Source organism: Carcharodon carcharias, chromosome 28 (assembly GCF_017639515.1).
Source record: "Carcharodon carcharias isolate sCarCar2 chromosome 28, sCarCar2.pri, whole genome shotgun sequence".
NCBI classification, from domain to species: domain Eukaryota; kingdom Metazoa; phylum Chordata; class Chondrichthyes; order Lamniformes; family Lamnidae; genus Carcharodon; species Carcharodon carcharias.
This window is the reverse complement of record NC_054494.1, coordinates 34,677,622-34,689,468: the sequence shown is the minus strand read 5'-3', so window position 1 is coordinate 34,689,468 and position 11,847 is coordinate 34,677,622. Positions and strand designations below refer to the sequence as shown.

Here is an 11,847-nt window from a genome sequence, read left to right as displayed (position 1 = left end):
ACTCCCTCCCTCCCTCTCTCCCCCACTCCCCCCTCCCTCTCTCCCCCACTCCCTCCCTCCCTCTCTCCCCCACTCCCCCCTCCCTCTCTCCCCCACTCCCTCCCTCCCTCCCCCACTCCCTCCCCCCACCTCCCTCCCTCCCTCTCCTCCCTCCCCCCCCCTCCCTCCCTCCCTCTCTCCCTCCCCCACTCCCCTCCCCTCCCCCTTCCTCCCTCCCCCACTCCCTCCCTCCCCTTCTCTCCCTCTCCCCTCCTCCCTCTCTCTCCCCTCCTCCCTCTCCCCTCCTCCCTCTCCCTCCCCAAAGGACTGAAGATTCTTACCTGCTTGGCAGACAGCCACCAGGATAATGTGCAGACCGAGAGCGAGCGATCCCTGTGGCCGTGGTGAGTGCATGTTGGAGCCGGCTGCAGAGGACTGATGTCCCCCTCCTTTCTCTCCCTCTCTCCCTCTCTCTCCCTCTCTCTCTCCCTCTCTTAAAAGGCCAAAACGATTTAGAAGTGTAGGACGAAGAACAAACAGGGAGAGGGGGTCGGGGTGGAGGGGGAATCAAAAGGACACAGCACACCCAGCTCCCTCTCCAGTGCCTCACTCCAGCTTCTTTTTAGATGACAGAAAAACTGAAATTAAAAATGTTTGCAAGGAATAAAAAGATGATCCCTTTGAATCTCTTCCAAGAATGAAACAGGCGAGGAAACTGATACCAGCGGCTAGAAGTCATTAGGCTTTCAAATTTCTCCCAATCACTTTGAAATCCCAAGTTTTCTCATCCATTCTCCGAAGCCGAGTAAGAATTCTCCATTCAGTCATCAGTCAGCCAGTGTGTGTGTGTGTCTCTCTCTCTCTCTCTCTCTCTGTGTGTGTATATGTGTGAGTGAGTGAACCCTTGCAGCCCAGCACCACACACACACACACACACACACACACACAACATGCAACTCACTCGCCCTCAAATCCTAAGGTGTAAACAGGAGATGAAGGAGCATTGCCCGCCCTCAGCTCCGCCAATAGAGAGAGATCCGTCGGCACATCCGCCAGCCCTCGGCACATTCGCAAAACCCGGCAGCTCCCAGCACTCCCGTCCGTCCGTCCCCGCAAACTCTCAATCTCACCACCCACCCCCCCACCACCAAACCAAAAAAAAAACCCCAGATCGCACTCCAATCCGCAATCCGCCCGGCGTCGTCTCTGACCCAGCAGCGAGCAGATTCCCATCCCCATCCACATCCACATCCCCACAGCCCCTCTCCAGCTGTCAGTGCGCACGCCCTCCTTATTCTGATTGATGAGGAATCAGCTAGACTGATAAAATAGATGGGAAACTCTTTATTATTAATAAACACAAGGTTCCTGGACCCTCGGGTTCGCAACAATTACATTTAAAGTTAGCTCCACACAGCCTCTGACCGCCAGATCGAACCTTGCACACGTTTTATTTTTAAACACACTGCCTGCCCCGTTTGTGGGACGTGCCCAAATTGGAAATGAAGTATTTTGAGAAAAGTTGCCTTTAGATTTGTTTCTGATTTTTTCTTTTCAAATTCAAATCCTGCTCCCACTCGATTTTTAATCAGTACAGCAAACACAAAATGGACTAAACTCTCTCACCGCGATTGAAGTCTTTGGGCGTGAGTTGCCTTCTCCCCACCCCCCGGACTCTTTCAGCAAAATAAAACCGGGGTTGAGACTTCGAGATGTGTGGGAGAAAATGGAATATGTAAACTTTTGATTTTTCTTTTAAAATAAAAGGAACTTTCACGGTTTTATATCGAGTCGTTAAGACGGGCAGGTCCCAGGAGCGAACTTGTCAGTTCAAAAACTGCACTTCAAACTCGGAGGATATGGGACGGGACCTCGAATCTCTAAACTAACCCCCCTACCCCCACCAACATCACCGCTAACGCCGTCTGCTCTCACTGGGCAAAACGTTAATGTTTCAAAGCTGAACAGTAAATAAACAGGGTAATGAACAGCCGAGCGTGTAATCCCGAATGGTTCTGTCAGAATAAACACATTTTAATGAATAAACTATTTTTTAAAAAAAAACTCTGCATCAGGCAGCAAATATTAGGTAGTGCTTGAGCGTAAACGCCGCCACGCACAAAATTCAGAAATATACAACCGGCGGGATGGCCCAGATTCGGAATGTCGATAAAACTTGAGCCGCAGTAAAGGTGCTTTTAAGTGAAACCTCTTGCGTTCATTGCGCAGGTGGGTAGCTACAGTCATCCCAGCTCCGGACACTGTAATGTAGAATGTGATCAAACACACACACACACACACACATAACTGTAACCATCTTGGCCCAAAACTACGCCGAGTATGCGCCCACTTTGTGTCACACGCAACTTCTTTTTTCGCCCATTTTCCGACCCCAACCTTCCCCCACCCCTTTCTGGTCACATATTTCCAGCTAAACTGGTAGTCTGGAAGCCAGGAAACTACGCCGCAAATATTACATCCATGGACTTCCCAGAAGGATCATTTTCAAAATGCACTGTTTAATTGGAGTAAAGCTTTAGACAGGAGCCGGGAGATAACAGGTTTGGGGAGCTCCCAGTAATTGGCATCTGCACTAACTCGCCAGTTTTACGACCGCTTTTATCGGCGACCTTGATGTTTGGGCGGGGGGGGGGAACATGGCCCCACAACCACGATAAAAGGGAGGGCGGGCGGGCTGGCGCCGAGTCAGGGGTTTGAGTGGAGATACTGGCAGGGCTGGGGGGGAGGACAGAGCTGGCGATCTGTGTTAGGACATCCTGTCGTGGAATGCATGGGGAAGCTGGAGAGAGAGAGAGAGAGAGAGAGATAGACAGACAGACAGCTCAATTTCTACAGATAGCTGGAACAAGCGTTCACTTCTTACACTCTAGCTCCCCTGCTTCCATAGTTTGTGGCCAAGAGAAACAGCAGAGGTTACTAACACGCACACACACACACACACACACACAAACTGTGGCATTTTTAAAAAGTTCACTCTTTGATTTAATAAGACTCCCAGTGTCTGATACTTATTTTTTTTACTTTATCCTGAATTTTTATTTAAAAAAAAAACAAATCATTAAACATGTCCTTTAGAATTTGATTTTAAATGCATTTTTAAATATACCCAGCACTGCTTTAAACCATCCGGCGGGATGCAGAAAACACGCCAAAGCAAATTTAAATCTGCCGAACATTTCTGTAGTCAACAATTTAAAGGATTGGCATAAATTGTAATTTTGTGGAAATCTGTTAGGATTTAAAAAAAAAGTTTGCAGAAGTTTTTTTTCCCGGAATTGTTCTTTTTCAGTCTTTTCAATCACATTAATCAGTTTTACTCCCTTAATTCCAGGCAGCAACCACCCCAGCCACTTCCTTCAGCTATCCGCTTTTGGCCCTGGATGGAGAGAGTGACCACAAGTGTCTCAGACCAGCTCGACACAGACCCAGTACGCAGCAGCGAGGCGGCAATAACTTGGGCTGGACACAAGAGGGAGCTCGTAGCCGGGTAGTGGAAGCAAAACAACATCGAGTGATTAAGTTAGGTAAAGATTATTTATAATAAACCCATGTGTTAGGGGAGGGAGGGACGGGAATAAAAACAGTTCTCCCATCATAATTCCGCTGCACGCTTGGAGCCCTCCTCCACTTGTACTGCAGATAATAAATTCTGAAGGATATTTTTCAATGATTTAAAACTCATAAAAACACTGGGAGTCTCATTAAATCAAAGGGTAAGCTTCTAAAATGCTAGATTTTTTTGCGTTAGTAATCCCTGCTGTTTCTCTTGGCCACAAACTATGGAAGCAGGGTGTAAAAAGTTAACCTGCAAAGCAAGTAATATGGAATTGGATTTAGACCTTTCCATTTTGTTTAAATCAAACTATTTGAGTGACCAGGTTAGTGGTGCATATTCATACTCTGTACATGGGATTATCCTGTTCATGGTAAGGAAGCAAAACCACTCGGACTGGGGCCCCTGAGAATCTCCCCTCCCTCACACGAACAACACCCCTACCAGGTCATTTAGTCATAGTCTACGAGGGACCATAGGCATCTCTCCCCATTAGAGGAGGACGAGTGGTTATGTAGCTTGAGCCACAAGCATGGGGCAAGGTGAGGGAGCAGGCCTCCATGAGCTCCCACAGCCAGTACAGGGATTGAATTCGCACTGTTGGCATCATACATGACCTATCCAGCCAGCTGAGCTAACCTCCACCTGCTGCAGGAATAAAACCCATGCAATAAAGATGGAAAATTTTAGGGTCACTGGAATGTGGTGACAGTTTATTTTCTTTTTTCTTTCAGAGGATACAGGCATCATTGGCAAGGGCAGCATTTATTGCCCCTCCTTAACGGCCCTTGAAAACTGCGTGGCTTGTTGATGTCCTATTCAGAGGGCAGGTAAGAGTCAACCCCATTGCTGTGGGTCTGGAGTCACAGTTAGGCCAGACCAGGTAAGGCCAGCAGATTTCCCTCCCTAAAGGGGATTAGTGAACCAGATGGGTTTTTTAAACAACAACCAATGATAGTCCTGGCTCAGCATTACTGAGACAAGTTTCATATTCCAGATTTTATTAATTGAGGTTAAATTTCACCAGTGGTGGGATTTGAACCTGTGCCCCTAGAGTCTCTGGATTACTAGCCCAGTGACATAACCACCATACCATCATCAAAGCTGAAAGTTACTAGCTCATGCACATTTATAAGCAATTGCATCCTTGTGACAGTGGGAATAGTATCTGAGAAAGGTTCCGTTTATAGGCAGTGTCAATTTTTCACCTCATTCCACTGGTCAAGTAATAAGAGAGGAGGAGAGATTCTGGCATAAAGCAAATTGTGTCTATGCAACATCTCTCCTGATCAGGTTCCTGGACAATGGTGATTTTGGAAGTGTTCCTTCCCCTGCTGGTTAGAGTTTCTGCTCAGTGCACAGCCTACCCCCTCCCTCTGCCACAAGTCTCAAAGCTTGTAGGGCATCCCAATGGGAGAGTCACAGACTGTACAACAGACACTTTACACTGCAGCCACAAAGCAGCATTTCCCTTCAATGTTGCCTCAATAATTAATCTGCTGGGGGTGTAATAAGTATCAATAATTCAGGGCCAGTAATGTTTTACAAGATTAAGGCACCAATCTGCAATTGCCTTGTACCTTGGACCCCTGCAGTTTCTGGCTTTGTCTTTACCAGTGGCTTCACAAACAGGTTTTGGTATCTTTGATTAGAGAAAAAAAAATAAACACATCTTACCATGCTTATATGATATCTTCCCCTGTCTCCTAAATAAAGACCCTAATTTGGAAACTCTGTTCTCACTGAGCAGGTATTGATCCAGATTCCCTTAGAGGACAGCGTGAGATAGTGGGAGCATTTGCAGGCTGACAGGCCCATGACATGGACACTCCTCCATGCCCTTAACCACCCTTGCAACAGCCAATAGGGAGTTAAACTTGAAAGGTGGCATTGTATATTTCATATATCTCAGATCAATGCAGAGATGACACTAGTTTCTAGGTGTGTAACAGGTTTGTTTACAAGAGTTTTAAAATATCACAAAATGTCTACACTCATGCTTATCCCAGCTCAGCTTCTACGGTGTTTGTTTACTTTGCTCTGAGTCCACACCTGCACTTAACCAATCAAGCACAGTGAGCATAAATCAGTTACCAGCCTCACAAAATCAAACACAGAACAATTGAACACTACAGGTGAGAGGGCGTTACAGGCTCCCATAACCTCATACAATTGACGAGGCTGGGGGTTACTCATACCCATTGAACATGAGGGTCCCACTGGATGTTAAGCCGGAATTCTGAGCCGGTCTCCACTCACCAGGACTGGCTGGAGTGGGATTCAAACTCTGTACCTTCTGACTCTAAGGTGGGAATGTGAAAGGCTAGTTCCATGTCCATGTGGATCATGAAGAGTGCAAGAACCAGCATCAAGCATACCTACGAATGAGGTGTCAACCTGGTGAAGCTACAATACTTGCATGCGAAACAGCATAAGCAAAAATGATAGACAGAGCTAAGTGATCCCACAAACAACGGATCAGACCTAAGCTCTGCAGTCCTGCCACATCCAGTCGTGAATGGTGGTGGACAGTTAAACAACTTACTGGAGGAGGAGGCTCCACAAATATCCGCATCCTCAATGATGGGGGAGCCCAGCACATCAGTGCAAAAGATAAGGCTGAAGCATTTGCTACAATCTTCAGCCAGAAGTTCTGAGTGGATGACCCACCTTGGCCTCCTCCTGGAGTCCCAACATCACAGATGCCAGTCTTCAGCCAATTCAAATCACTCTATGTGATATCAAGAAACAGCTGAAGGCACTGGATATTGCAAAGGCTATGGGCCCTGACAATATTCCAGCAATAGTACTGAAGACTTGTGCGCCAGAACCTGCTGCGCCCCTAGCCAAGTTGTTCCACGTACAGTTACAACACTGGCACCTACCCGGCTATGTGGAAAATTGCCCAGGTATGTCCTCTACACAAAAAGCAGGACAAATCCAAACCAGCCAATTACCGCCCCATCAGTTTACTCTTGAACATCAGTATAGTAATGGAAGGGGTCATCAACAGTGCTATCAAGCAGCACTTGCTTAGTAATAACCTGCTCACTGATGCCCAGTTTGGGTTCCACCAGGGTCACTCAGCTCCTGACTTTATTACAGCCTTGGTTCAAACATGGACAAAAAAGCTGAACTCCAGAGGTCAGGTGACAATAACTGCCCTTAACATCAAGGCAGCATTTGACCGAGTGTGGCATCAAGGAGTCCTCGTAAAACTGGAGTCAATGGGAATCAGGGAGAAAACTCTCCACTGGCTGGAGTCATACATAGCACAAAGGAAGATGGTTGTGGTTGTTGGAGGTCAATCATCTCAGCTCCAGGACATCGCTGCAGGAGTTCCTCAGGGTAGTGTCCTCAGTCCAACCATCTTCAGCTGCTTCATCAATGACCTTCCTTTCATAAGGGCAGAAGGAGGGATGTTCACTGATGATTGCACAATGTTCAGCACCATTCACGACTCCTCAGATACTGAAGCAGTCCATGTCCAAATGCAGCAAGACCCGGACAATATCCAGGCTTGGGCTGACAAGTGGCAAGTAACATTCGCACCACACAAGTGCCAGGCAATGACCATCTCCAACAAGAGAGAATCTAACCATCGCCCTTTGTCATTTCATGGCATTACCATTGCTGAAACCCCCACAATCAACATCCTAGGTGTTACCATTGACCAGAAACTGAACTGGACTAGCCATATAAATACTGTGGCTACAAGAGCAGGTCAGAGGCTAGGAATCGTGCGGCGAGTCATCACCTCCAGACTGCCCAAAGCCTGTCCAGCATCTGCAAGGCACAAGTCAGGACTGTGGTGGAATACTCCCCACTTGCCTGGGTGAGTGCAGCTCCCACAACACTCAAGAAGCTGGACACCGACCAGCCTGCTTGATTGGCACCACATCCACAAATATTCATTCCCTCTACCACCAAATGCACACTGGCAGCAGTGTGTACCATCTACAATTTGCATGCAGGAATTCACCAAGCCTCCTTAGACAGCACCTTCCAAGCCCATGACCACCACCAACTAGAAAGACAAGGGCCACAGATAGAGGTGAACATCCTCAACTGTAAGTTCCCCTCTGAGTCACTCACCATCCTGACTTGAAAATATATCGGCCGTTCCTTCACTGTCGCTGGGTCAAATTCCTGGAACTACCCCCCGAACAGCACTGTGGGTGTACCTACTGCAGCGGTTCAAGAAGGCAGCTCACCACCACCTTCTCAAGAGCGATTAGGGATGGGCAATAAATGCTGGCCTAGTCAGCAAAGCCCACATCCTGTGAATGAATAAAAAAAATCTGCAAATTGTGCAAAATCACTGATCTAACATTGCCTGGTGGTCTATAATCTGTTCTAGACTGATTGTTGAAACCCAGGGACTGCAGCTGTGACTCTCTGTCTCAACGTACATCTTGGACATGGTGACGATCTTCTCTTCTCCGAGAGCTTACACCCTGGGCAGTGCCATGGTTTGAGCAGACGGTCAGACGATGCCATTCAATCTTTCACTGGGGCAAACAACACAAACTTAATAATGAGGTAGTTTCAGGGTGAACAGCGGAGATCTCACCAACATAAAAGCAAAATACTGCGGATGCTGGAAATCTGAAACAAAAAACAAAATTACCTGGAAAAACTCAGCAGGTCTGACAGCATCGGCGGAGAGGGATAGGAATCGTTAGGTTCTTGGACCTTCCCACTCCAAAACTGGCACTGCTTGTGTCGACACATTGGCTAAAAGGAAGGAAACATAGAAGGTGAAAAGGCCATTCAGCCCATCACATTGGTCCCTTCTATAGATCATCTTCAATCCTGTTTAATCCGCTCCATTTGAGCTGGTGATTTACAGCAACTGCCAATCATTTCTTTTTGTTACTGCATTGTATCCATCTTGTTTTTGATGTTAAACCCACCTTGCAGGTGTATAATAATCCTTTACCAATAATACTGCTATTCCATGTAATTTATGAAATCTAGCTCTTTTTTTTCTAGCTGTTTCTGGCATACCCCTGATTTGTATGTCTCTGATTAGTATATCCCTGATTTCCTTTTTCCTACTCTTCTACAGTAATGCCTTCAGCTATAGAATGTCCTCCTCCAATCGCTTTGCCTCTCTACCTTTTCTCTAACGTACTCCTTAAAATCTTCCTCTGCTGCTTACTGCTCATAATGTTGATCGTGGGATCTTACTGTGCGCAATTGGCTGCTGCGTTTCCTACACCACAGCCCATGACTACACTTCCATGCTACTTTTTTGGCTGTAAAGCAGTTTGGGACATTCTGAGACCATGAGAGATGCCTTTAATTTCTTTATTTTCTTTCACCAAGTCTTTTGGTTTCCTGTCCCAATATCTCCTTATGTGGCTCAGTGTTAATTCATGTCTGATATTGTTCCTATGAAGTCCCTTGGGACGTGTTTACAATGTCAAAGGCCCTATTGAAATGCGAGTTGTTCTGATGGCAGCCTTTCCCGTTTCCCTTTGTAAAGTGCTTTGAGAAGTGATGGCACTGGTTCAGTGAGGCTGTTGTGTTTTCTTTGGCTGCGTGTGGCAGGTTAAGGTAAAAACACAGACATTGCTCACTGGAAAAGTTTAGGCTGTTTGCAGATTTAGCATGTGTTGCAGAGATGAAGAATGTCAGGCAGACTGTCTCAGAGCAATGCCATGACACTAAGTACAAACGCCTTCAAGGGAGAGACGGAGAGAATGTCAGGGTATTCCTCCAAGGGACTGACATGTTCTTCCACAGGACTGAGTCAAGACATCTTCAAGGGACTGACAGGACAAACCATAGGAGGGACAAAGTTAGAGAACTTCAGGAAAACTGGGGAAACTGAAATCAGAAGTCGATAGCAAAGAGAAACTGCTTACAAATGGACTGCATGAGGACAGCACTAACAACGTGACTGTTGAACCTGCGGGGGAGCTGGTGGTGTCATACTTTGGCAATTAGACACGTCTATTTTAATACCTGCGATTATTATGACAGAATTACAACCAGTCTGTGTGAAATAAATCTTTATAGTGCATCTGGCCAACTAAAACTGACCTTTTCATTGAAAAAGGTGCTATCACTTTCAATGAATATGACAGTAGGCTAAATGCACATGCACTTCCACACTCAGTACTGTATTCTGAATGGCCACAATTGTTGGTCGGATGAAAGAGCTTATATATTTTTTTCTTTTTATTATAATTACTTTCCCTTCTTTTGATTTTCCCCTCACCCTACATTGTAATCTTTCCCCCAGATAAACCAGAAGCTGATGGCCCAGTTCCACTCTAGCTGCGATCGTTCTAAGGTCTAAGTCTACAGGAGCCGGCCGCAGACAGCACCCTTGAGTTGATGAGGTTCTTGACCATGTGCAGGAAGCTGAACGATTAACCCACTGGGGGCCGAGTGTAAAGAAAACCTTGTTTTTTTTCGGGCTCAGGGAGTTGTTGTGATCTGGAACGTGCTGCCTGAAAGGGCAGTGGAAGCAGATTGGACAGTAACTTTCGAAAGAGAATGAGATAAATAGTTAAAGGGCAAAAGCGTAGAGAGCAGGAGAGTGGGAACAGGAGAATGCCAAAAAGCTGGAACAGGATGATGAGCTGAATGGCCTTGTATCCTTCTGTGCATTACCACTTTGGGTGCAATTAGGAAAATTGCACTTGTTGGTTTAGCTTTCAAGTTAGCACTAAAATTGATTTAGGTAAGCACAGTTATAAAATCCCTTATGCACCAAGACAAGTGGGCAGCAGAATTGAATCTAATCTTTTTTTTTAAATTAACTAAATTTCCCACATAGACCATTCCTTGATATATCCAAGAGTGGGAAGCTGGGCAGTTTTAACAATGCAGTTGAAAATGGGGTAACAACAGTTTTAGTAAGGGGGTGCCCAATTCTTCAGGTATAAGTAACTGATTTAAAATCATGGGAATGGCAAAAAAAAAACTACACTGAACTATTTGATATTTTCATTGGCGGTTGAATATATTTTAATCTTTAAAAAAAGCTTTTAAGACACATGAGCCTGTTTGGCTATGATACTGAACACAATCTGAAGAGCATTCCTGAACCAGTGTGATCCATGGAAAGTCACAATTTTGATTCGGGAATGTGGTTGGTTTTGTGGGAAGGGCCTGCTGATTTTTTTGAGCCAGCATAAAAGACTGTGGAGACCGTGAACCTAAGTGGATTTTGGGGGTAAATCATGTAGTATTAGGGTGTTTTGGACTGGGAGGGACAATGGGGGACAAGAGAAACAGTACATTTTGATGCCGAGAGTTACATGGGAGTAGTAGAATGTAATAGTGAGTCTGGTAGAAGTTGGCATGGAGATAGCACCTAGCCAGGACTGCATCCTAAATATATGTATATAGTTGTGTGTTATTAATAAACAGCTATTGTTCAACCATACAAGCCTCTAGACCTCTTCATGAGACAACATACAACAATAAAACAAATTCCACGATCTTCAGTGCTGGCTTGGCTGATTCCACCTGCATTGTGTTGGTGTGACAGCTGTGAATAAGTGACAAGCACAACCCCACTGTGTCTAAATCCACAAGCCTCAATCACCCATGTTAGTCTTCCCCCTTCTCCCTGTCATTCCATATTTCCTCTACTTTGTCATCAAATTTGCTTTCTGTGACATGTTTTTTATACTCTTCACTGTCCTTTTGCCTTTAGATTTGCTTCCAGGCTGATATAGGTAAATTTTTTCAGTTCCTCATCGAACAACAGGCAATTCTCAACTTTGTATAATACTGTCCAACAGGCAATGGTGAGTCAGCAGCTTGTATAGTAGAGTCTAACAGGCAAGAGTGAGTCAGCAGCTTGTAGAGTCTAACAGGCAATAGTGAGTCAGCAGCTTGTATAGTAGAGTCTAACAGGCAAGAGTGAGTCAGCAGCTTGTAGAGTCTAACGGGCAATAGTGAGTCAGCAGCTTGTATAGTAGAGTCTAACAGGCAAGAGTGAGTCAGCAGCTTGTATAGTAGAGTCTAACAGGCAAGAGTGAGTCAGCAGCTTGTATAGTAGAGTCTAACAGGCAAGAGTGAGTCAGCAGCTTGTAGAGTCTAACAGGCAATAGTGAGTCAGCAGCTTGTATAGTAGAGTCTAAGGCAAGAGTGAGTCAGCAGCTTGTAGAGTCTAACAGGCAATAGTGAGTCAGCAGCTGTATAGTAGAGTCTAACAGGCAATAGTGAGTCAGCAGCTTATATAGTAGAATCTAACAGGCAATAATGAGTCAGCAGCTTGTATAGTAGAGTCTAACAGGCAATAGTGAGTCAGCAGCTTGTAGAGTCTA

At 45.6% G+C, this 11,847-nt stretch overlaps 1 protein-coding gene and 1 long non-coding RNA gene across 2 annotated transcripts in view; one reads left to right on the top strand and one right to left on the bottom strand.

Annotated features, from left to right (window-relative positions):
* Positions 1-1,076, bottom strand: part of unc5b (unc-5 netrin receptor B) — a 243,418-nt gene extending 242,342 nt beyond the window's left edge. The window contains exon 1 of the mRNA XM_041176267.1: positions 321-1,076. Within this exon, the coding sequence (XP_041032201.1) occupies positions 321-393 (73 nt within the window). The 5' untranslated portion in view covers positions 394-1,076. The remainder of the gene's footprint in view (positions 1-320) is intronic.
* Positions 1,077-3,336: 2,260 nt separating this feature from the next.
* LOC121270926 lies at positions 3,337-10,898 on the top strand. Its single transcript, XR_005941640.1, has 3 exons — positions 3,337-3,524; positions 4,288-4,383; positions 9,807-10,898. It is a non-coding gene; the product is annotated as an uncharacterized LOC121270926 (long non-coding RNA).
* The last annotated feature ends 949 nt before the right edge of the window (positions 10,899-11,847 follow it).